This window comes from Triticum aestivum, chromosome 5B (genome assembly GCF_018294505.1).
Source record: "Triticum aestivum cultivar Chinese Spring chromosome 5B, IWGSC CS RefSeq v2.1, whole genome shotgun sequence".
Classification (NCBI taxonomy): domain Eukaryota; kingdom Viridiplantae; phylum Streptophyta; class Magnoliopsida; order Poales; family Poaceae; genus Triticum; species Triticum aestivum.
This window is the reverse complement of record NC_057807.1, coordinates 36352630-36379225: the sequence shown is the minus strand read 5'-3', so window position 1 is coordinate 36379225 and position 26596 is coordinate 36352630. Positions and strand designations below refer to the sequence as shown.

Here is a 26596-nt window from a genome sequence, read left to right as displayed (position 1 = left end):
AATGTCACTCTCAGTTGCACTTTCGGATAATTATATGCACGCTACTACTTGTCAAACAAGAAAAACCCAAAATTATACTCCCTCCATCTAGAAATACTTGTCATCAAAATGAATAAAAGGGAATGTATCTATATGTATATTAGTTCTAGATACATCCTTTTTTATTCATTTCGATGACAAGTATTTTCAGACGGAGGGAGTATATGTCTCTTCACTGGTAGCATCTTCCAAGACACTGTATTCCTAAGCCAATGCTGCATAGCTGCATTCAGCCCAGATCGCATATAATCATATAAAAAATACATTCGGCCAATAATTAATAGTAAAACACTATCGAATTTTTACCATTAGAATGGATTCATGCTACAAAATTTATATTTAGTTAGCCATATAAACTTGAGGCCAAAAAGTATCATTGGGGACTGTACATGCAAAATCGAAACGCCATTTTTTGTTCCTTAAAATATTCATGATGTAGTAGATGCGTACGTATTTCTGGTGAAGAGGTGTGTATGGGATCAAGCAGCGTGTTCACATGGACCTATCTATAGGATATTAGGATTACATAGGGCCAGTTGCAACTTGGGGGTATGACCACTCAATTGTTTGCCAAGGCATCCCAAACAATTTAAAAAAATTAGAAAGGACATGCTTGATCATCATGGCCAGGCAAATTTGCTACTCTACTTTGCATCGATAATAATGCGGCAGCTATAAAGCTAGTCAATAGAAACAAAGACACTCGTGATAAGTTGTGCATACGCGTATGACTTGCATGTTGCTTCGGAGACGATCCAAATAAAGTTCAAACTAGTATGAGAACGGGAATTGAACGGCTCGACTGATGATCAACGATGGCACAAGTCACACATTCACACATGCTGATGATCAACGACTGATGATCAACTGGTGGAGAATTCTGTGGCTCGTTTACTTGGCTGGACATGCGTGCACACACATCTCTTATTGGTGACAAACATGCTTCCACAAGTCACGCATTCACACATCACGATTTTCGGCGTCGCAAGTCACACAATGCCCTTACAATGGGCCTTAATACCTAAGCCTCTATTCCAGGCAAAGTTTTCGCCTTGAGATTCATCCACTTGGATGAAAGTGACCCATGGTGAAATTTGGACATGGCACGTGCTATTTTTTTGGTACCTGGCTGTGTACAAATGCATTGTGGATTCAGAGTTTCATTCCAAATTTTTTGAACTGCTACACATATTTGCGTGTGGACCTAGCTATTTTGGGGGAGACTGGGGACATTCTGATTGTAGCTACCTCGGCCATGTGCGCTGCATCGGCTCAATTTGACTTCGTAGGTCCTGTTTTGTTTGTTTCTTGCATGCGGTGGTCCTGTCTAGACTAGATTTGCATGCGGGTGTGATGCTCCTCTGTCGTTGGATTAGCAGAACTTGATCTGCATGGACTGTGTACGTGTCATCGGTTGGTGTATCTCTATCGTCTCTCCGAAGGCTCGAGTGAAATCCCGTGGCCTGCACCGTCCACCGCTTATGCGGCCTGTGGCCAAGCCACCGTTGTACGGGCTTATAAAAGGCTCTTATATCTATTCGGGTGCCTGCCCCTCCTTCTCTCTTCCGTCGCCGCAGCTTCATACGTTCGCTGCGCCCTTGTCTCAAAAAATAAAATGTTCGCCATGCCCCCTTCTTCCAGCCAGGCACTCCAACCATGACGTGGCGGCTGGATCGAGCCCATATGGCGTGGCGACAACTTCACAACGGCGACGACACCCAGCGGTTGGCCCAATCAGGTTCTTCTGCTCTCCCCATCCTCTCTCGCGAGCACCCTCGGTGTGAGCCACCTGCAGCAACCCAAAGGCTGAGGATATCTTCTGGGCTACGGCGTAGAGACCCGCTCCGGCGGCCTCGACCTGCAATTCCGGCACACCGGGTAGGACGCGTCGGTGCAGTTTCCGTATGGAACCACGTGCACAAAAGCGCCCCACGCTACTCGTTCTCAAAGAAAGGCCCATCTCGAAGAGCAGCACCCAGCGTGGCTGGCGGCTCTCAAGTCTCAACCAAGATCCCGGTGGTGTGGCAGTGTGACGCCATGCGAGGCCATCCGGTGAGCACCCTCCAGCACACGATGCACAGCACAACGACGCCCTCCGGCGTGGCTGACCGCGGCCGTGATCCTGCAGGTGCGCTCTGCGTGGGGTCAACCTCCCAGCGTAGTGCCCTCCGGGCCGAGGAACACCGTCGCATGCTGCCGACCCGAGGGTAGCCCTTCGTGCTGCCTCGTGGTGCCGCCGTCTGCTTATATCAGTATAGTTTTATGTGTATATCAGTATATGGCTGATGCTTTTAGTTAGTTTTATTCCCTCATGAAGGGCAGGCGGGAACAACAGATAGAGGTTATTTTATCTAATTCAAAAGTGACAACATTTCCAACTTTGTTTAATGATGTCCAGACATGGGAAAATTTGGAAGTTGGAATACCTTGGCTGATAGAGAAAAAGATGAGCTCAAATGTTGTTCCTCTGTTATTAAACTCATTCGGTGCCGACCAGGTAGAATTGGGACCTAATGATGCTATAGCACTTGCAGATCGGGCTGCTGGAGTTCATAATGATGGGACTACACCTCGGGATAGTAGAGTTTGCTTTGTGTATTCTAGAAAGTGATTTTGCAGGAGAAGTAATGGTTATGTCAACATTTCAAAAGATGATTCAAATCCTAAAAGCAAAGCTACTTCTGTGGTATTTCTTGCTTTAGCTACTGGTGGGGAGGATGATACTAAAACTGGTGCTCCAGCGAAATATGGCATGTTGTCTTCCACTTAAATATGTTTACAAGTTAATTTCTGAAGCCTGCAGTGTTTGGCTTCTGAGTACTTTGGTTCACCTGAGAATGGTTCATTGATCATACCTTACCACATGCAGTATGTCCGAACATAAAAATGATGTCTTCCTGCTTCCACATTTCTACACAGTACAAGGTTTTATCAGCATGAGCTAATAACACTTACTGTAAATAGTAAACCCAATTCATATGAACACACAGTATCGAGAGGCGCGGCGTGCCGCCGCGCGGGGTTTGCTAGTTATTGTTAGACCAGGCAAGATTAGCAGGCCAATATCGCGTCAAAACCCGCAGCTGCTAAGATGGCATGTACGTGCATTAGAAACATTCAGCAAATTGTAGTAAACAGATGAGAAACGGAGCTGCTAATCTTTCACCCAAGATGTGAACACTGTTGATTTCCTGTGAATATATATTCCATATACAAACATCAAACTGAAATGTGAAGATGGAGCTATGTAGTATGTGCAATATACCTGCAATATCTATCTCATTCTTAATTCGCTTAGAAGAAAGCGGTTTTTTAGAACAATAAAATTCAAGTAGGCAGGTGTGGATGCATTATTTGCCCACTAATAGTTTGAGAACAACTTGTCACGTGAACACATGGAAAATCTTGTAGTCCCGTCAAATTAAACATCCTGCAACTTGTCCAGGTCTGACCGCCCACAAGAGGGATTTGTACATTGTTGGAATATTAGCACAACACTAGCAACATGCACAAGACGATCACGCAAACACAAGAAGCATATACTGTTATCCATATATGCGGAGCTGCTACTACTACTTGCCAACCCAACCAAGCAATGGCAATGGGGGTCATGAGTTTGGTATGCGCATTCCTGGCCGTCCTGACTACTGCGACTGCGATCGTGGCCGGTAGCGACGAGGCTGCGTTGCTTGCTTTCAAAGCGCAGGTCAGCGATGGCGGCTCGCTGGCCTCCTGGAATAGCAGCGCCAGCTTCTGCAGCTGGGAAGGTGTGACATGCAGCCACCGAAGGCCAGCGCGGGTGGTGGCGCTGAGATTGAACAACAAGGCGCTCGCCGGAGAACTCTCCCGGGCCATCGGGAACCTCACGTTCCTGCGGACGCTCAACCTGAGCTTCAACTGGTTCCACGGGGAGATACCAGCGAGCCTTGGCCGCCTCCGCCGCCTGCATAGGCTCGACTTGGGTGACAACTCCTTCTCTGGCACATTACCAGTGAACCTGAGCTCATGTGTCAGCATGGCCATAATGGGACTGCTAAACAACAAGCTTGACGGGCGCATCCCGGCTGAGCTCGGCGAGAAGCTCACGTCCCTGGTAAGGATATCACTGAGTAACAACAGCTTCACAGGGCTCATCCCTCCATCACTGGCCAACCTGTCCCGTTTGGAAATCCTCGATCTCTCACGCAACCAGCTCGTGGGCTCAATCCCACCAGGGCTCGGAAGCATCCGCGGCATGCAACAGTTCAGTATCGCCAGAAACCTCATCAACGGTACGATTCCAACTTCTCTCTACAATTGGTCGTCGCTAGAACTATTTGATGTAGGGACAAATATGTTGTATGGCATTCTGGATGATTTCGGAAACAAGTTCCCCAAGTTGGAATATCTTGGCTTGCCTGGTAATCACTTCACTGGAACAATCCCGTCCTCAATATCCAACATATCGTCCCTCATATCGGTTGGCTTTGATAGCAACAGATTTAGTGGGTACTTTCCTCCCACATTTGGGAAGCTGGGAGCACTTCAATACTTGAACTTGAATAACAATAAGCTTGAAGCGAATGACAACAAGGGGTGGGAATTCATCGCGTCTTTGGCAAACTGCAGCCAACTGCAGCTATTGGGGCTCGGCGTCAATTCTTTTGAAGGACAACTACCAGGTTCAATTGTGAACCTGTCAACGACTCTCCAATACTTGTACTTAGGTGACAATAGGATCTCTGGGAGTATCCCTGCAGATATAGGCAATTTGGTTGGTCTACAAACACTTGTGATAGCTAACACGTCCATGTCCGGAGTGATTCCAAAGAGCATTGGTAAGCTAGAGAACTTGATCGATCTAGCTTTGTACAACAATAGCTTGTCTGGGCTCATACCGCCATCGCTAGGAAACCTTTCACAACTGAATAAGCTTTATGCACGTAACAGCAACTTGGAGGGACCAATTCCGGCAAGCCTGGGGAAGTTGAAAAACCTCTTTGTACTTGATCTAAAAATGAATTACCGTCTCAATGGTTCAATACCCAAAGAAATTTTCAGATTACCCAGCCTTTCTTGGTATTTGGACTTGTCATACAATTCCCTTTCCGGACCCCTTCCTAATGAAGTTGGTAGCTTGGCAAACCTTAACCTACTAGTTCTATCAGGAAACCAGTTGTCTGGCAAGATACCCGACAGTATACAGAATTGCATGGTATTGGAACAACTATTCTTAGACAACAATTCCTTTGAGGGAAACATACCTCAGTCACTGACAAATATAAAGGGGCTCACTATATTGAACCTGACCATGAATAAGTTCTCTGGTAATATTCCTGATGCCCTTGGCAATATTGGAAACCTGCAAGAGCTGTACGTAGCACACAACAACTTGTCAGGATCAATCCCATTAGTTCTAAAGAATTTGTCATCATTGTCTGAATTGGATATATCCTACAATAATTTGCAAGGCGAGGTGCCAAATGAAGGTGTTTTCAGAAACATCACTCACTTAGCGGTTGTTGGGAATGTCAATTTGTGTGGTGGTGCACCTCAACTTCATTTGGCTCCATGCCCCACAAGGGTCTTAAGCAAGAAGAGGAAAAAGATGCCAAAGTCCCCTGTAATTTCTCTAGCAGCAGTTGGAGCAATCGTGTTCTCACTTTCGGTGATTGTTCTTGTTTGGAGATTTTGTAAGAAGCTCAAATCAAGCCAGAAGACAGTAGCAAAAGATTCAATTGTTGATGGCCATTACAGAAGAATCCCCTATCCTGCATTACTGAAAGGAACTAACGAATTTTCAGAAGCCAACTTGCTTGGGAGAGGAAGTTATGGTGCGGTTTATAAGTGTGTTTTGGACAACGAAGAAAGAACATTGGCTGTCAAGGTGTTTAACCTGGGTCAATCTAGGTATTCGAAGAGTTTTGAGGCTGAATGTGAGGCTATGAGAAGGATACGACACCGTTGTCTCATTAAGATCATTACTTCTTGTTCGAGCATCAACCACCAAGGTCAAGAGTTCAAGGCATTGGTTTTTGAATTCATGCCCAATGGTAACTTGGATAGCTGGCTTCATCAATCATCTCAAGATCCCACTACAAACAACACGCTCAGCCTTGCCCAGAGGTTCGATATTGCTATCGATATTGTGGATGCAGTAGAATATCTGCACAACTACTGCCAACCGTTGGTGATCCATTGTGATCTTAAGCCAAGCAACATTCTTCTTGCTGAAGACATGAGCGCCCGAGTTGGAGACTTTGGCATATCAAGAATCCTTCAAGAAAATACAAGTGAGGGGATGCAAAGTTCATATGGCTCAACTGGAATTAGAGGTTCCATAGGCTATGTAGCTCCAGGTGACTAAAACTTGTAATTTTGTTACTACTTCTCACTCGAGTATGGCATGCTAACCACAAGACTTTGCATAATTGCAGAGTATGGAGAAGGCTCTGCAGCCTCTACAGCTGGTGATATTTATAGCCTTGGCATATTGCTGCTTGAGATGTTTACGGGAAGAAGCCCAATAGAAGGCACGTTCGGAGATTCATTGGGTCTGCATAAGTTTGTCGAGGACGCTCTTCCGGATAGAACCTTGGAGATAGCTGACCCGACAATGTGGTTGCACAGCGGACAACACAATAACACTACAAGTATTAGAATTCAGGAGTTATTGGTTTCAGTCTTGAGCCTTGGCATATCCTGCTCAAAGCAACAACCTCGTGACCGACCACTGACAAGTGATGCAACAGCGGAGATGCATGCAATCAGAGATGCATATCTCAAGTTCATAGGGAAGCATGGAGCAGAACGAGAAGCCTCGACTCAAGAAATTCAGAGCAGCATTGCATAAACAAGCTGGCACAAGACATGATCCTGCATACTAAAAACATTATGTGTCATTTCAGTTAGTAATTGTTCTCAGAGCTATGTATGTTGCTTTACAACTGTATCAAATAAATACAAAACCATGGTGTTGTGCAATAATAGCACAACAGCAAGTTGTAGGTTGATTCATAAATCAGGCAGTGTAATTGTTTTCCCATTATCAAAACTGTACACATGGAGGCAGCATTACATTATTGCTTGATGCTTCAGTAGACCTGAAGTTGCAGAGAGTTTCATTTATTTTTTTCTTATTTTTATTATTCCTCTCTTTTGTAAGCAAAACAATCCAATTTTATTTGTTTATATCTACAACAAAGTGCATCGGATCAGATTAATAACACTAGAATAATCACAAACATATTTTCCTTTGTGAAAAAGCTTTCTTCCTTCATTAATTAAGAATTTGTATATCCTGTCTTTAGGTAGTACAATCAGACTTTTTGTTAAAGAGTACACACCGTCCATGTGCACAAACAAACTTGGGGTACAAACTAATGCACATTTGAGAGCACAGGCAATCTGTCTAAAGTCTGATTCTCAATAGGGGAAAAAGCTATCTGTCAATAAAATAAGCTATCTGTCAATAGGGGAAAAAGCTATCTGTCAATAAAATAAACAGAAATCACAGGTTAGAAAGCATATCCTGTCTTGAGGTAGTAAAGTCAGGCTGCTTGTTAACAGAGTATATACTTTCCATGTGCAGAAACAGATACTAGAATTTAGAGCGCAAGCAGCCTGCCCAAAATCTGATTCTCAGATAAATAAATCAATTGTCCAAAAGATAATCAGAATCACGGACTAGAAAGCATCAGTGCCGTTCATTCAGAGAACAGCTTGCAGAAGCAGCAGCAGGGTAATCCTTATTAACCATCCACCTTCTATTAATTGCCTTAGTAAAAAAGAAATGCAGGTACTAGATATGTACATATGAGGATGTGAATCTGGAGAGCATATGAGAAAACAAATTTAAAGTAAAACCATCCCAATGTTGTGCAATAGCACTGTAGCAGCAGGTCCAGAGGATCTTTACTAGCTAGGAAGACATTATCAACAATCAATCTTTCCAGTAAGCTTTATTTTTAATGCAGCTATTTTCTTTGGAACAAGTATCAAATAAATGTAGTGTAATGTAAAAAAGGTAAAATCCTAGTATTGTGCAATAGCAGTTGTCACTATATTTGCTACATGGCTTGCAAGTAATTTAAAAGATTCAGGGAAATCGCATCCTCAGTGAAGTAGGCTGGCAACATGGAGAAAGTGGTTCATTTTACAGCACAAGAAATTCGCCGCGAGACAGAAACCATTCTACAGCACAACGAACAGCAGAGGAGTTGTACCAGATGCATATTGGTGTCATTCCTTCAATCAATCAGGGAACGGTTCACCTCCAAAAGCAGCAGAGCATCAGCAGGATGTGAACTTGGCAGTAGGCAGCAGGCAACAGGTAATCTGTATATTTGAGAGCACAAAATTAAACCCAGATTACCCAACTAGCATCGATTCACATCAAATTTTTATTTCTCCGGGTCACACAGCCATACCTGCCCTAGAGGATGTTGTCCGTCCTTGGTGGATCTGGAGAGAGGGAGCCGCCTTGGTGGAGGAGAGGGGCAAGGCCGCAGACAGGAGGGAAGAGGGGTGTCCACCATGGGGTTTTTTTTTCGCGAATACGCAAAAGCCTTGCCTATCTTTGCATTGATAGATAGAGTAGCGATACATGGAAGTCTTACAAGATGAAGGAGAGGCTAACTAGCTCGTACGCAATGATGGCAAGCATCGGTAGCCTTGGCACACAGACGGCGGGGTGTGCTGCCCGAGCTGTCCTAGCCTACGTCTCAGGCAATATGAGGGCCATGCCCTTAGCGCCGGCGCGCGCCCAGAGCCGCGTCTCCTCCTGGATCATATGCACTACGCGTCCCACAGATGGCTGGTCACCGTCGAAGAGACAGCCGTTCCGGTGTTTCCATAGGTGCCATGCGGTGAGGACGGCAATGGAGGCGAGGCCGCGGCGAAGAGTAGCCGAGGTGTTGGAGATGGCCGTAGAGAGCCAGCTGGCGAACTCGTCGTCGTGTGCTCGGATCGCGGTGGTGCATCGGCACCATGAGAGCACCTCGTGCCAGATTTGGCGGGAGAAGGAACGGCCCGTCAGGAGATGCTGCATGGATTCCGGCTCTTGGTCGCATAGGAGGCAGCGAGGCTCGTGGGGAAGGCCATGACGTGCCAGGCGGTCGGCAGTCCAACACCTACCCATCAGGGCAAGCCAGACGAAGAACTTGATGTGGAGCGGAGCCCATGATCTCCAGGTGATGCGCCAATGCGGGACGGTGATGGAGCCGGCAAAGAGTGCTTGATAGCAGGAGCTGGCAGAGTAGATCCCTGAGTCAGTCCATCGCCACGACAGCCGATCCTGCTCGTCAGTCAGGGTCATGTGCCGGAGGCGCCGCCAGAGCGTGACATACTGCACGGTCATGGCCACGCCCATGGCGCCGTGGATGTCGGCGATCCACGCCCGGTTGAGTAGGCCGTCGCGTACCGAGCGTGTCTTGCGCCGGTGTTTGGGCACCCTGCAGTAGACCAGAGGCGCTATCTCGGAGATGCTTTTCCCGCCCAACCAGTGGTCCTTCTAGAACAAGCAGGACTCGCCATTGCCAACGGACCAAGAGGTTGAAGCCCTGAAGATGGCGTGAACCTCCGGGCAGCGGGGGATGTGCAGGTGCTGCCACGTGCGCGAGGCGTCTGATCTTTGGAGCCACATCCACCGGGCGCGTAGCGAGATGCCGACGCGCTGGAGATCCGGGATCCCGAGGCCGCCGAGGGAGATTGGTCTACATACCCGGCGCCAGTTGACCTTGCAGTGGCCTCCACTCGCGTCCTTCCGGCCGTACCAGAGGAAGTTTCGTATCAAGCGATTGATGCGCTTTAGGATGGGCGGATTGACGGCCATCGCAATCATGATGCGTTGGGCATGGCCGAAAGAACATGACGGCACAGGGCAAGCCGGTCGCCCCTCGACATCAGGGATGCCCACCACGGCGGGGTGTGCTGCCCGATCTGTCCGAGCCTACGTCTCAGGCAAGATGAGGGCCATGCCCTTAGCGCCGGCGCGCGCCCAGAGTGTTAGGAATAAGCCACGCGTAAGTGTGTTCCGTGTGCGTGCGTGAGTGGCGTGCGTTGCTGTTATAGTAGTTAGCGAATAGCGGAGATAGTCGTGGCGATCTGTTGAAGCTGGCCGTGCATGCGCGAGTTGATCGCGTCGTGAGCACCAAGCGGGCGTGCATGCAGATCGTGCCCACGTAGTGGGGCGGGTGGGCTGCCAGATTAGGTATAAATCCCCTCCTGATCGCTGATGTAAAGCACGGAGTTGCCAAACCATGTAGCCATTGAAAAGACAAGAAGATTAGGGCGTTCGTGCGCTGGCCCGGAAAATTTCTTTCTTGTGTCCACTGTGTCCATCTTCTTCTTCCTCCATTTCTGAGTGAGATGAGTGAGAGGAGAGGTAGCTAGGCCTGGGTGGCACCAACATTTGGTATTCAAAGCCAAGTTCGAGGGGCGGACGTGGCGCGCGGCAGCGTCCGCGGAGCGCGCAGCGGACATGAAGGCTGCGGCGCGCGGAGAGCGTGTGGCGACTGCGACAGGCGACGTGTCTGCGGTTGTGCGGCGTGATCCCATGCACGCGACGAGCAGCGGTGGTCGCGGTGGACCTGCGTGGTTGCGCAGAGGCCTCGGCAGCTCGGCGTGGCGGTCATGGAGGCGCAGTGGCGCGAGGCACGGAGACACGGCATGGCGGGGCACAGAGCTGCGGGTTTCGGCAGCGGCAGCGAGGGGTGCTCGATGGGGCGCAGCGCGGCAATAGCTGCATCGGCGGCGGTGCGCGACAGCGGCCGGCGATGTGTGCGCGTTGCACCACATCTGCGGCGGCTCGTGCTGGAAGCACACGGTGGCGTCGGGCGGCAGCAACCATGGTGACGAGCTTGTCGCGCCAGGCGCGTGTATGGGCGTGCACCGGGCGCGTTGGGCGCGTCGGGTCCACGGCGGGTCGTGTGTGTGCATGCGTGTGGTGTGCACGGGCATGTTCGTACACGAGTCCAGCGTGTGTGCGTTCTGTTGGCGAGATCGGGGGAGCGTGGAGTTGGTCCTAGGCGAGCTCGCGTGACCCGAACGTGTGCTTGCATGTCACGGGAGTGGACAGAGCGGGCCGGACCAGGCGCTCGGCGTGGACTGGGGCGTGGGGTACGTGCCCTGGCGCGCCCCAGGGTATAAGAACCCCCCGTATGCGTTGTAACAGGTGTGGCTCGAGTTCGTGCTTGAGGAAATCGGTCGTAGTTGTTGCCGGCGGCGTCAGTGCGCCGGGAAAAGAAGCTGCGGCGTGTGTCGCCGGAAACGAAGAAGAAGGTTCCCTGCAGCAGTCGACGACTGTCTGGATGGACAGCGAGGCCGTGGCTTAGAGGGGAGAATGTTAGGAATAAGCCACGCGTGAGTGTGTTCCGTGTGCGTGCGTGAGTGGCGTGCGTTGCTGTAGTAGTTAGCGAGTAGCGGAGATAGTCGTGGCGATCTGTTGAAGTTAGCGAGTAGCGGAGATAGTCGTGGCGATCTGTTGAAGCTGGCCGTGCATGCGCGAGTTGATCGCGTCGTGAGCACCAAGCGGGCGTGCATGCAGATCGTGCCCACGTAGTGGGGCGGGTGGGCTGCGTCGTGTGCAGGCAGCTTGGGTATAAATCCCCTCCTGATCGCTGATGTAAAGCACGGAGTTGCCAAACCATGTAGCCATTGAAAAGACAAGAAGATTAGGGCGTTCGTGCGCCGGCCTGAAAAATTTCTTGTGTTCACTGTGTTCATCTTCTTCTTCCTCCATTTGTGAGTGAGATGAGTGAGAGGAGAGGTAGCTAGGCCTGTGTGGCACCAACACAGAGCCGCGTCTCCTCCTGGATCATATGCACTGCGCGTCCCACGGCTGGCTGGTCACCGTCGAAGAGACAGTTGTTCCGTGTTTCCATAGGTGTCATGCGGTGAGGACAGCAATGGAGGCGAGGCCGCGATGAAGAGTAGCCGAGGTGTTGGAGATGGCCGTAGAGAGCCAGCTGGCGAACTCGTCGTCGTGTGTTGGGATCGCGGTGGTGCATCGGGACCATGAGAGTACCTCGTGCCAGATTTGGCGGGAGAAGGAACAGCCCGTCAGGACTGCATGGATTCCGGCTCTTGGTCGCATAGGAGGCAGCAAGGCTCGTGGGGAAGGCCATGACGTGCCAGGCGGTCGGTAGTCCAACACCTGCCCATCAGGGCAAGCCAGACGAAGAACTTGATGCGGAGCGGAGCCCATGATCTCCAGGTGATGCACCAATGCGGGTCAGTGATGGAGCCGGCGAAGAGTGCTTGATAGCAGGAGCTGGCAGAGTAGATCCTTGAGTCAGTCCATCGCCACGACAGCCGATCCTGCTCGTCAGTCAGGGTCATGTGCTGGAGGCGCCGCCAGAGCGTGACATACTGCACGGTCATGGCCACGCCCATGGCGCCGTGGATGTCGGCAATCCACGCCCAGTTGAGTAGGCCATCGCGTACCGAGCGTGTTTTGCACCGGCATTTGGGCACCCTGCAGTAGACCAGAGGCGCTATCTCGGAGATGCTTTTCCCGCCCAACCAGTGGTCCTCCCAGAACAAGCAGGACTCGCCATTGCCAACGGACCAAGAGGTTGAAGCCCTGAAGATGGCCTGAACCTCCGGGCAGCGGGGGATGTGCAGGTGCTGCCACAGGCGCGAGGCGTCTGATCTTTGGAGCCACATCCACTGGGCGCGTAGCGAGATGCCGGCACGCTGGAGATCCGGGATCCCGAGGCCGCCGAGGGAGATTGGTCTACATACCCGGCGCCAGTTGACCTTGCAGTGGCCTCCACTCGCGTCCTTCCGGCCATACCAGAGGAAGTTTCGTATCAAGCGATTGATGCGCTTTAGGATGGGCGGGTTGACGGCCATCGCAATCATGATGTGTGTGGGCATGGCCGAAAGAACATGACGGCATAGGGCAAGCCGGTCGCCCCTCGACATCAGGGATGCCCACCACGGTGATAGCCTGCGCTCCGCCATGGTTTTAGGGTGGGGGCTAAGGAGGAGAGAGGACGCCATGGCCATTGGACGCATTGTGGAAGGAGTAGAATATTTGCACAACTACTGCCAACCATTGGTGATTCATTGTGATCTTAAGCCAAGCAAGATTGTTCTTGCTGAAGACATGAGCGCACGGGTTGGAGACTTTGGCATATCAAGGATCCATCAAGAAAATACAAGCAAGGGGATGCAAACTTCATATAGCTCAACTGGAATTAGAGGTTGGATAGGCTATATTGCTCCAGGTGACTAAAATTCTTCTAACTTTATATTTACCTTTTCAATCAAATATGACATGTTAACCACAAACCTTTGCATAATGCAGAGTATGGAGATGGCTGTGCGGTCTCAACAGCTGGTGATATTTATAGTCTTGGAATATTGCTGCTTGAGAGGTTTACCGGAAGGAGCCCACCAGAGAATGCACTTCCAGATGATGTCGAGGATGCACGTTCAGAGATTCATTGCATTTTCATAAATTTGTCGAGGATGCACTTCCAGATAGAACCTTTGAGATAGCTGACCCAACAATGTGGCTGCACGGCGGACAACATGATAACACTACAAGTATTAGAATCCAGGAGTGCTTGGTCTCGGTCTTCAGGCTTGGCATATCCTGCTCAAAGCAACAACCTCGAGACCGAGCACTGACGAAAGATGCACGGGATCAGAGATGCGTACCTGAAATTTACAGGGGAGCATTGAGCAGAAAGAGAATCCTCGACTCGAGATTCAGAACATCATTGAATGAACAAGCTGGTAAAAGACATGACCCTACATAATAATAAAATTAAGATCATTACAATTAGTAATCGTTCGAGCATTGTCTGATTCAGATCATTGCTTCTTGTTCAATCAAGGTATTCGAGGAGTTTTGAGGCGGAATGTTTAACCTTAGTCAATCAAGGCATGCTAACCACAAGACTTTGCATAATTGCAGAGTATGTAGAAGGCTCTGAGGTCTCTACAGCTGGTGATATTTATAGCCTTGATATTGTTGCTTGAGATGTTTACTGCAAGGAGCCCAACAGAAGGCATGTTCAGAGATTCATTGGGTCTGCATAAGTTTGTCGAGGATGCTCTTCCAGATAAAACCTTGGAGATAGCTGACCCAACAATGTGGCTGCACAGCGGACAATGGGATAACACTACAAGTATTAGAATCATGGAGTTATTGGTTTCAATTTTCAGGCTTGGCATATCCTGCTCCAGGCACAGCCTCGAGACCGAGCACTGACGAGGGATGCAGCGGCAGAGATGCACGCAATAAGAGATGTGTACCTCAAGTTTACGGGGGAGCATGGAGCAGAAAGAGAAGCCTCGACTCGAGAAATTCAGAGCGGCGTTGAATAAACAAGCTAGTACAAGATATGTTCCTGCAATAGGAAAACATTATGTAGTAAGAAGATTATGTATTGCTCCAGTTAGTAATTGTTCTCGGAGCTATGTTGTTTTACAACTGTATCAAATAAATGTGGTACCATGGTGTTATGCAAATAATAGCACTGAACCAGGTTGTACAGAGTTTCAGAAAACAAGCAGTGCATTTTTCTTACCATTCTCAAAAACTGTACACACGCAGGCAAAATAGCTTCATGTTTCACGTAAATCGGTAGACAAGAATTCGGACTGCCAAAAAGCATAGCTCATATGCAGAAAATATCAGACATGGAATCTGGTAACAGCAAAATGGATATACTAGACAGTAAGTATAACTATTTCCAGGCAGTATGGATATACTAGACAGTGTGGGGTCACATGGCAACAAGTAGTAGAACTGGCAAATTAGTATTATTCACATAAGTCATGTATAAGTATAACTATTTCCAGGAATTATATTACTACTACAAAGTGCATCGGATCAGTTCAAGAACCCCAAAATAAACACTGAGATATCTTTTTTTTTTCTGACAAGCCTCCTTGCTTCATCAATTAGTAGTATAGATAATCATTAACAATAAGGCTAGGAGCCATACTAATCCAAGCACAACTCTTGGCCCATCAACAGCTACAAGAAAGTGAAGTCTAAAAACTTTCACACAATTTGGTAGGACTTGACTTGGTATCAACCTCACACAGGTCAACGAAGAAGCTAATTAAATTACATTGGAGAGATATCATATCACCGAGGGAAGTGTGTCTGACCTGGTGTTACAGTCACTGGCCTGGCCACAGCATATCCATGTCAATACAGGTAGTACAACCTACAGCCATCATCAAGGCTCCCTCTAATATGCACAACATTGTTAGACTGTATATTGTACGACAACTGTATTTATATCTGTATTGTACCTCTTGGTACACTATATAAAGTGATAGGCCATGCACCAGATGCGTTGAGCCAGTTTCCATCAAATCACGGTCTAACATGGTATCAGATGAGTATTCCTCACTGGCGTGCTGCTATGGACCTCGAGATTCAGGCTCTTCGTCAGAATGGCACCTGGTAGCTGGTCTCTCCCCGTCCAGGTATCAACGTCATTGATTCCAAATGGGTCTTCAAGGTCAAACGACATGCAGATGATTCTATTGAGCGGTACAAGGCTTGGTTGGTTGCTAAGGGCTTCAAGCAAGGGTATGGTCTTGACTACGAGGATACCTTTAGTCCTGTTGTTAAGCCAACCACTATTCGACTGCTTCTGTCACTCATTGTCACACGAGGTTGGTCCCTTCGTCAATTGGATGTTCAGAATGCGTTTCTGCACGGTGTTCTTCAGAAGGAGGTCTACATGCGTCAGCCCCCTGGGTTTGTTGACCCTGATCGTCCTCAGCATCTCTGTCGCTTGGTGAAAGCGCTCTATGGTCTCAAACAGGCTCCTCGTGCTTGGCATGCTCGCCTGGGTTCTGCACTTCGTGCTCATGGGTTTGTGCCCTCCACTGCTGATACTTCACTGTTTATTCTTCAGCGATTGGAAGTCACTATGTACATTCTGGTCTATGTTGATGATATCATCCTTGTCAGATCCTTTGTTGCGGCGACGGATCGTTTGGTTCTGGCTCTCAGTTCTGATTTTGCTGTCAAGGATCTAGGCAAACTTCACTATTTTCTTGGCCTGGAGGTCACATATCCACAAGATGGTCTTGCTCTTTCTCAGCAGAAGTACTCTCAGGATCTCTTGCGGCGTGCTGGCATGTTGGAGTGCAAGGCTGCTACTACTCCCATGTCATCCACTGATACTATTTCTGCTATTGATGGGACTCTCCTCTATGCTGATGGTGCTACCAAGTACAGAACCCTTGTTGGGGCTCTTCAGTACCTTACCATCACACGGCCTGATATTTCGTATGCAGTTAACCGTGTATGCCAGTATCTTCATCCCCCTCGAGAGCCTCACTTGACTGCCGTCAAGCGTATTCTGTGTTATGTTCGCTCCATTGCCTCTTATGGACTTCATCTCCGGTCGACGCCCTCTAGCGTGCTCTCGGCCTTCAGTGATGCGGACTGGGCTGGTAACCCAGATGACCGGCGATCCACGGGGGGACATGCAGTATTCTCTGGTCCTAATCTGATTGCCTGGAGTGCTCGGAAGCAGGCTATAGTTTCTCGGAGTAGCACTGAAGCTGAGTACAAGGCGATTGCTGATGCCACTGCTGAGCTTATTTGGGTCCAGTCCCTTCTTCGAGAATTGAAGATCTCTCATAGTCAGCCTCCTGTCCTTTGGTGTGACAACATCGGCGCCACATACCTCTCATCCAATCCGGTATTTCATGCCCGAACGAAACACATCGAAGTTGATTATCATTTTGTGAGAGAATGTGTTGCACAAAAGTTCATGCAGATCAAGTTCATCTCCTCCAAGGATCAACTTGCTGATATCTTCACCAAACCGTTGTCTCCTCCTTTGTTCATAGGCTGTAGACGCAATCTTAACTTACTGAGTACCTCAGGCCACAGTTAAGATTGAGGGAGGGTGTTAGACTGTGTATTGTACGACAACTGTATTTATATCTGTATTGTACCTCTTGGTACCCTATATAAAGTGATAGGCCACGCACCAGATGCGTTGAGCCAGTTTCCACCAAATCACGGTCTAACAAACATAGAGATGCACAATAGTAACCAAAAATAAATAGGCTTTATTCATATGAAACAATGTTTACATGTATTACAAGAATATCATGTCGATTGCCCACTTCGCAGATAGTTATAGAATGCAGCGTGCCCTCCACATGGGCTAGGCCGAGTGCGCTCCACACGTTTGCCACGAGCCATGCACCGGAGTGGAGGCAGTATATATATCCGTATGTAGTCCATATTGAAATATCTAAAAAGATTTATGTTTAGAAACGGAGGGAGTATTTGACAACATAACTGATAAAAAAATACTTAGAACATAGTGCTCGCATATGTACTCCATATCCGAATCCATTGCTTCGAAGAAGAAGGGACAAAATAAATTAGCCCGGGCATTTCACCGAACATTTACCGGGCATGGTGAGTATCGTAGGAGCTGATGGTGCCTGCGCGGCGGTCGGAGGAGAGGTGTGGAACGACTGTGGAGCAGAAGCGGCTTGGAGCCCTGGTGTACCATTTGGTGACGGAATCATCGAGTTCCAGCAGGGGTGTGACGGGGCGGCCGGAGTGATGAAGCGGCGACAAAAGCATGAGAGAAAAAAGGAAGAAGAGAAAATGGGAGGATGGAGGCGCGGCGACCAGGAAGGGTTTTAGGTGGGCAGAAGGTGTCGGAGTCATATGTTTCTGCTGGCCTGACTCCCGCAAAGCCTCCTAATTTGTCTTGGGTTGGTGAAAAAGTGTATTCAAACGACTCGACAGATCGATATAAAACTGCGTTGGATGATTAACACGTCTGAACCAACCGCACGATCCGGACGGCAGTGGGCAGTTTGACAGCCCGCTTTCGAGATGCCCTGACAAAAGACAACAACATCAAATGAGGAAGCGCCCGCACCCATCCATGGCTTACCGGTGACTACAAATAATGTAGCTAGCTTTCCCTCAAAAAAAAATGTAGCTAGCTAAGCTATAGGTCCAGATGGGGGCGAAGAAGGCAGTGAAGCTGCGGGAGGACCGGGCGACTGCGCTCGGTAGGGTCGACACACCCGTGTCACGAGCTTGCCTGCGCCAACACCTGCCCACGTCTATGCCCGCCACCGACGTGGTGCCAAATCCGGACGAGGCAGCACCCCTGGCCCTCTCAAACGCCGCTGCCACTACCGCTGACTGTAGGTATGCCGAGACCGCGTGGTTCAGCCGTTGGTACCGGATGCCGATGTTGGATGCGCCGAACTCATGAATGTTATCGATGTTGCAGTGTTGCACTCCCGCCAAACCCCCCACTACCGTCGTCGTTCTCCCCGCCACCGCCTACTTCCAACTTCATGACACGGAGATTCGTGTGTTCGATGTTGCTCCCGCTCCCCGCGCTTCCGATGCCGCTGCTCGTCGTATTTGACCGCCGATCCGACCACGGCGTCCACACCTCCGCATCCATAGTCATCATAATTAGCGATTTTTCCCGCATAGTTTTGCAAGATTAGGATCTTTAAAACTATTCCTCATAAGCATTCTTTTGCACTCTACTCCTTTGTTGTTCATGTGGAGTAGAGTTTTACGATCCTATTCATTTCAAAGTATAATTAAGCGACTCTTTAGTTCACTGTGTTTTAAAAACAGAGGAATAGGAAAAAACAGTGAATTATGATTGTACTATATCTGCAAAACAAAGAAATGGTACGCATAGAAAATTGAAAACGTAAGTGTTTAGTCCATAGTAACAGAAAAACACCGGAATCCTAATAAGCATGATCAAGTTAAAATCCACATTAAAAGTACAATTAAGATGTTATTACGTTTAAGTCGTTCAAGACCCCATTTCCATTCTTGTGCAGGAAATCTAAGAGGCGGTCGGATGAGTTGTATAAAAAAATTGTGTGTTTCTCCTTTGATACTAAGATCAAACAGAATTTCCTCTTTTTTTATTTTGCCCCATTCCAGTAAATTATAGCGATGAACAGTGTTGCCAAGAGAAACTTCTCTATTTCTACATGTTCCCTCCAAAGTACTCCCTCCGTCCAGAAATACTTGTCGCGAAAATGGGTAAAAATGGATGCATCTAAAACTAAAATACAACTAGATACATCCATTACTCCGACAATTATTTTCGGACGGAGAGAATATGTGAGATTTTCAGCGGCCATCTCGCTTTATGCAACTAGTATTCAACAACAAATGCCTGCTACCCGTTCCTCAAATCACAAAGCACTGTTGCTGCAACTCCAAGGATATGCTTGCCATAACACTATGGAAAATTCTACTATCTGACTAAACAAACATGGCAAGAGAATGCCAGGCCAACATATATCTCACAATATAGATACAACAACAACGACAACAACAACAATAATGATGGAAGCACCACAACCGATGGTTGTCGATGCTATGACTAGCTAAGCTAGGTCCATATGCCCGCGAAGAAGGCGGCAACACGGCGGGCGGACTGGGTGAGGAAAGCGGCACAGATCTCGGCGGGGTCGTCGACGCACCCCTGCCATGAGCACGCCTCCTCTAGCACATGCCCGCGCCCACGCCCGCCGCTAATGCGATGCCAAAGGCGTACCAGGCAGCACCCCTGGCCCTCACGCGCCCCGCCGCCGCTGCCACCCACCACCACTGCCGACTGTAGGTACGCCGAGGCCGCGTGCTTCAGCAGCTGGTTCCGGATACCGATGTTGGATGCGTCGAACTCATGGATGTTGTCGTTGTTGCAGTCCCTCCAGCTCCCCGCGCGGAACGCACAGCCGCCACCGCCATGGTTCTCCCCGCCGCCGCCACCGCCACCGCCTCCTTCCAACATCATGTCGCGTAGGCTCGTGTACTCGATGTTGCTCCCGCACCCTGGGCTCCCACCGCTCCCGATGCTACTGCTCCGACTCGTAGGCTTCAACCGCCCTCCCGAACGCGGCGTCCACACCTCCGCATCCATAGCACCAGAGCGCTCACCGCGGCCCCAATCAAATTCTTGTCTTGCTTACCCACAAGATTGTGTAGCCATCAATGAGGAGAGAGCGGAAATGAGAGGAGAGAAACAAGATGCATACTCCAATGGATAACCTTAGTTATAGGAGGGAAAAGCCTAACCCTGACCAACCAAACTTGGCAAGAAACTCTCTACAATTCTGCATGCCTCCCTCCCAAAATCTTTCAATGCGGTTAAGGCGCGAAGGGAGAATCTAATATCTTCTAAAATTGGGTTTCGAAAATATCCTCTGCATGTATCAGGAAGGTAATGATAGGACATCATGTAAATGTATGAACTCAGCATTGTGTGGCCAGAAAATTACAGGCATCACATCATGATGATCCAGGTAAAAGAGAGCAAATAAGGAATATATTTCCTCCATTCCAACAAAACATTCACGTTAAATGCGATACAAATTTCAATTTTGTCGGGGTACATATTCTCTGATTAGAGTGCATCCATCCAATAACAAATTACAGAAGCAAAAGGGAAATACATTAACAACAAAAGGGCAACCAAAACTTCATCGGAGCAATCTTGGAAATGACAAATGACCTAATATTTTTGTTCCGTTCCAGGGAAATAATTGCGAGATATGACTAAGCACGATGATGTCGCAAACAATGTGCTCAGCCAACGCAAAGATCTTCATATGCTTCTTCGTCTTGAGCTCATGGGGAACTGGGCCAAAGAGACGAGTGCTAGTCAGACCGCATCTGTTGTTCATGGTGACTATTGCTTTGTCGTCAAATTGTCTTACTCTCTTAAAACAGGCTTTCACCCTACTCTATAAAGGATGATTCAAGGTGTTGGGGATATCTTCAACAGTTGGGGTTCTTTTAGTCAGAGGGTGGCCGGCCGATTGAAATGGATGGACAACCCACATATGCTCAATCAGATATTTCTTAAGCTGCTCATGAGTTGGTCACCGAATTTGTTGTTGTATTTGGACAAACTCATCAAATATAGCCGGATTCTGATTTGGAAGTTGGGTAGGAATGATCACCAATGTTCTGAAATTCCAGACCTCTGGCAGCATATTCACCCTCATCCTTCACGATCATGTTGTGACGTTTTTTTTTCTTTTTTGGTCCAAGGTTAAAGATGATACGGTTATGTGTTGATCACAGCTGCACATCAATTTCTCGACCTTTTAGTTCGTCACCAGACGACGAACGGCTGAAAAAGGTGACAAGTGAAGACCTAATATCTGCTAAAATTGGATTCAGAAAACATATGGTGAAACGGCAAGCAAATGGGCATGGGTGAAAATGGAAGTTTGTCCTCCTCATGTTCCAGGGATGTAATGATATGATACCATGTAAAGTACTAACTCAACAAGCAGAAAATTACAGGCAGCACATGATGATCCATGTAACACAGAGCAAATAAGGAACATATTTTCGCCGTTCCAGCGAAACATTCAGATTAAATGTGCTAAGAAAACTTGATCTGCTGAGGGCTTCCTATAGTTTGATTGGTACACATTATCATTTTAGGGTTCATTTTTCCAAACACAAATTACCAAAGGAAAGGTGGAATAACCAGCAGGGGCAACCCAAACATCCCTGGAGCAATGCTAACTTCATTCCGCGAAAATTAAAGCGAGATATGACTAAGCAGGGTAAGGTCTCAAACTATGTGCTCAGCCAACGCCAAGATCTTGAGATGCTTCTTCTTCCTGAGCTCGTGGGGAACAGGGCCGAAGACGCGAGTGCCAATCAGCTCGCCTTTGTTGTTCACGATGACGATAGCGTTGTCATCAAACTGGACCTCGCTGCCATCACTGCGTCCTTTCTTCATAGCGGCACGGACAACCACACCGTAGACCACATCACCTTTCTTGACCTTGCCGCGAGGTTGCGCTTCCTTCACAGAACCAATTATCATGTCCCCAAGCCTCGCTCCTTTCTTCCCCCTCAAGGACTGTATGCACATGACCCGCTTGGCTCCAGAGTTGTCTACCACCTTGAGGTTGGTTCTCATCTGGATGAATGTCCTGATTTGCTGAATCCAGAACGAGGACACATGTTACTAGTTCACCTCTTGGAAAACATCTTAAAGCAAGAAGCATTTCAAGAGAACTACATACTCTAGCAATAATACTGATTGCTTTTGCACCGCACAGGAGGTCACAAGGTTCTCTTTCTTTTTTCAGAAAAGTAATTCACTTAATCTTTATGATGGTTCTGAGAAAATCGAAAATAATAAGAAAAATGCTCATGAAGACTGAAGGGTGAAGGGTAGATAAAATACTGCCTCGTAAATGAAACCGTGAAAAATGGAGTTCAGTATGTCACAGGAATCTAGTTCATAATCCTTATGGCATTGCTGGTATTGACAGAAAGACACATCTTGACAGCAACTATAAACACAAGCTATTGAACTATATCAAGCAAACGAGTTCATAACTAAATACCAAGCTGGGCCATGTATGTCACTGGGGGACAAACAGTAGACACTTCATAATTAAGTTGAACTCTTGAGTCGCTAACACATACACACTATAAGAAGCTGACAAATCTCTTACAGGAATATTGTCTTAATTTTCTGACTAATGACAAATATCAGAAGAGAAGAAGTCTGAGGATGTGTTGAGGTAAACGAAACATTTACGCTTGAATAAAGCAGTAATACCTGGCTGATAGCATCACAGCGAGATGGTCTTGTCACAGTTTCAACAGACGAATTGATGCCCCCATACAGATTGTTTCCAACGCCTCCCATCAACGTACGCCCAACTACATGGATCAATAAGCATTTACATGATGTAAATCAATTACCTGAGCATCACATTTCAGAATGGTGACCAAAATTTTTTAACAGCAAGGCATATTTGAAAGGAATCAGGGGTGCATAAGGTTTCAACTAGATACGGGCTTCCAAGAAATCCTTTGCTTACAGCGAGTAAGTCGACCACATCTTTAGGAACCAGCTAATCTACTTCCGTAGACAAAATAATTGATAGGAATTAGGAAACCAATCATAATCCACATGGTCCCGTCCTATCGCTACAAAGGTTGTTAACCGGCAAACAAATAATGCAAACCACAGTCATGATATTTTGTCCAAGGTTAAGAAGTTAAGATGATACGGCCATGGCATCGATCACAGCTGCACATTAGCATTTTGACCTTCAGCTCATTCATTCATCAGGCAAGATGATAGACACATGCGTGCTTCATATGAACTGGTGATTCTTTCTTACTACTCTATACTACTACTAAAAAAAATCTCCGTGCCCAGGGACCTATCCATACATGGGATGAAAAGTGTGATGCGAGCGAGAGGAAAACTTGTATACCTGACGAGCACTTTGACCTCAGGAACGCCGCCATCTCCTGCAGTCACCCGAAGAATCTCCTGCAGACGAGAAATCACGGGGCGAGGTTAGCGCCGACGCCGCGGCCGCGCACAGAACAGCAAGAAGAACGCGAACCCTACGGAGCCCTGCTGAGAGATCCCTCGGGCCGGACCAACCCACCTCGTCGAACGAAGTGGACGCGAGGGGCTATCGGGTCCAGGGAGGCGGAGCGGCGAGGAGGGGTACAGCGTCCCGGCGGCGCGGCGGCGGCGACGTAGAGAGAGAGGGTGAGGGCGAGGGAAATGAGCTCGGCGGAGTCGGGCGGCGGCGCCGGTGGGGACGGGGGAATACAACACGCACACAGGATCCTTCTGCGAGGTGAGAGCGAGCGTCGCGCGGGCTGCTGCGGCCAGGCCCATCATCCTGGGCCTTGGCATTGAGGCCCACGAATGAATGGCAGTGTGTGTGTTCCACTAAAAAAAATCCTCAAACCCTCAAAAAAAATAACTAAAAAAAATCCTCAGAAGAAAAATAGCAGATTTCTCAAAAAAAAAAAAGAGGCAGTATGTGTAGTTTGAGAAGTACAGTAATATTTCCGTTGGCCCTTCTCTCCGTTGCTTTCTTTATGTGATTAACAATTGTATATGAATCATCACCACCATTTAACCAAGTTTACAATCATCTGCCCTAACTGTAGGGTAAAAACAGTCTTCACCCTACAGTTCGTTTTTTTTAAGAGTTCAAAAAAAAGTGTAGGGTATAAACAGTCACAAACTCACAACAATGCAAAAAAGATAGAAAGACAAGTGCAACCGTGAAGGAGGTAGAGAAATGAGAACTGAAGTGAGAAGCTCATCTGGGAAGCAACCAGGAAACAAAACTGAACAAAACGTAGGACATCGGCTAGTCTGAATATTATTGAATATCAACTCCAATACTTACCCCGAAAGTGTTGGATCTGGTTCCACCATCATTGGTAAAGGCAGGCGTATCAAATAAATACCAGGATATACAACTAAAAAAAAGGTAAAAGCACAGCCGGGCGGAAGGATGGAGCGAGCCTATTCCAAACAATAGAGCTCGACATTTCCCGATATGCTCGATCACTGTCAACTCTACAATTTGCATCAATATGCATATCTCTGGTACTCCTTTCGTCCGAAAAAACTTGAAACAAACTTGCATCTCAAATGAATGTATATAGCACTAACTTGGTGCCAACCTTAAAACTTGTGAGTGCCAGACTTTTGACAGCGAGGAAGTGGACCAAGATTTTAATCCACCCTCCAGGTGAAGCCAGGGTTTGCTCAAAACCCCAAGCTGATGATTCTTTTGCATCTACCAAAAGTACAGCGGACACACTACTAAGCAAAAATGAACATATAATAACAATGACTGGTTAATTTCGCAATTCTATTAAACGGTGGGAGAGCAAATCTGACCATCGTCCACGCGATAACATCACATGCATAACTTGCTCATGGTGAGTGGAAAACAAATGTTCACTGTCGTCTACAATCTGATGGAACACAAAGTACTCCATATAGAAGAGGATCACATGCACGCGCACACACAAAACTGTTTGATTCCATTACTCTTCCATAAGATTCTCCTCGGTCTTCAGCTGAGAAACTAGAACCTTCTGCTTGGCTACATAGTTCTCGGTCTCCTTCTTGGGAACCATGCCAATATCCTGATCCAGCTCCTTGGCGTCGCTCTTTCGCACCATGCTCTTACCAGCCTTCTGTCTGTTATAGGAGAAAAAACAGTGCGTGTTAGACGAAGAAACGACTCCCAGAATAAGCAGAAAACGAGTAATCAAGGTACAGCAACCGACCTCTCTGTGATGTGTTTCTTCTGCCGTTCATGTCTGATCTTTGTGATAAGTGGGATGGCCTTGAGAGTGTGCTCAGTGACGTTACGGTCGTAGCGCTCCGGCCTGTTCCTCTTCCTCTCGAACTCAAACGTGGCATCCTGGTAGATTCAAACAATGATTCGATCATGACCCACACAGCACTATCTAGCTACTGGCAGGCTATATATAGAAGATAGCAAAGCTCGTTACCTGTGTCATGTCCTTTCCACGCAGGCGTCTGTACGCCTTGGTCCACTTAACCTTGCGAGGGTTCCTCTTCATCTTGAAGTTCTTGTGGCATTTTGATCGGCAGAACCGAAAGATCTAACAAAGCAGATGTAAGACCTGGTTACATGCTATGCCATCAACCAAATCCAGAGGCAGAAGTGAAGCTACAAAAGCTACTACCAAGGCAGGAACGGCACAAGAATTATTGTATCTTCAGCTTTTCGTAAGGCCACAGGTGTCCAGCCAGACCCAAATACAAGCAGAGGTCTAAACAGTTTATATTTATGAACTGAATCCCATACAATTGCTCTACATTCACTTTTTCATACGGTGAGCTTTCTCCCATGTTAATCTCTCTAAAAAAATTCAGAGGCGATGGAAGGCATAGGTACAGAAACAAAGTACTCCCTCTGTAAAGAAATAGAGCGTTTAGATCACTTCACTGTAGTGATCTAAACACCCTTATATTTCTTTACAGAGGGAGAACCATAGCCGTTCACCATCAGGTTCTTGATACGACAAGAAAGACCTAAGAAATTAGATGCAACACCTGGTTACATGTCATGCCCCCAAACAAATGCAGACACTGGCAGAAGTGAAGCTACACGAGCTGCTTCCAAGGCAGGAACCCCGCAAGAATTGTTGCATCTTCATCTTTTCATAAGGCTACAGGTGCCCAGCCAAATCCAAATACAAGCACAAGTGAAGCTAGACAGTTTACTTATGAACCGAATCACAAGAGAATTGCTCTATTTTCACCCTTTTTTTTTCATTCGGTGCGCTTTCTTTCTGAAAATTTTCGTAAGGCTACTACAGGTGTGACAAAAATACAAGCAGGAGCGACCAAATATTGCTCGCCGCCAGGTTCTTAACACGAGAAAATACCACGGCGCCCAAACATATGCCGATACCACGACCGCATGGACGGACGGCGGCACCACAGGCACAGGCTGTCGACAGGAGAAACAGATATAGATTAGACGGATGGATACCTTGGCGTCGTTGCGGACGAACTGGATGCCGTGGCCGGGGTAGACGGTGGAGGAGCAGAACCAGCACTTCTCCAACCTCATGGCGCCGCCTCCTCGGTGACCCCGGGCGCACGCGGCGGCGGCTGGTCGACGGACGCGCAAACGAACACCGCCCGCGGGTTAGAAAAAGGGGTAGCCGACTCCAGCCGATAGAGCGGAAGGGGGGTGGGGAGGGGAGGCAAACCTTAGGCCG

General features: G+C 47.8%; 3 protein-coding genes across 3 annotated transcripts; 1 reads left to right on the top strand and 2 right to left on the bottom strand.

Annotated features, from left to right (window-relative positions):
• The first annotated feature begins 3640 nt into the window (after positions 1 to 3640).
• On the top strand, positions 3641 to 7079 carry LOC123115543 (putative receptor-like protein kinase At3g47110). Its single transcript, XM_044536676.1, has 2 exons — positions 3641 to 6377; positions 6456 to 7079. The coding sequence occupies exons 1-2, from the start codon at positions 3641 to 3643 to the stop codon at positions 6869 to 6871; spliced, it is 3153 nt and encodes a 1050-aa protein (XP_044392611.1). The 3' UTR covers positions 6872 to 7079.
• A 14295-nt stretch (positions 7080 to 21374) lies between these two features.
• LOC123110257 (50S ribosomal protein HLP, mitochondrial) lies at positions 21375 to 23515 on the bottom strand (the record flags this gene model as incomplete). The annotated part of the gene is given in 4 exon segments (XM_044530732.1): positions 21375 to 21992; positions 22623 to 22726; positions 23290 to 23348; positions 23470 to 23515. Coding segments are annotated over 3 exon segments (513 nt in total). The 3' UTR covers positions 21375 to 21617.
• A 1166-nt stretch (positions 23516 to 24681) lies between these two features.
• LOC123110256 (probable ribosome biogenesis protein RLP24) lies at positions 24682 to 26596 on the bottom strand. The gene is made up of 4 exons (XM_044530731.1): positions 26365 to 26596; positions 25355 to 25468; positions 25127 to 25263; positions 24682 to 25037 (listed from the first exon to the last, which is right to left on the bottom strand). The coding sequence occupies exons 1-4, from the start codon at positions 26443 to 26445 to the stop codon at positions 24881 to 24883; spliced, it is 489 nt and encodes a 162-aa protein (XP_044386666.1). The 5' UTR covers positions 26446 to 26596; the 3' UTR covers positions 24682 to 24880.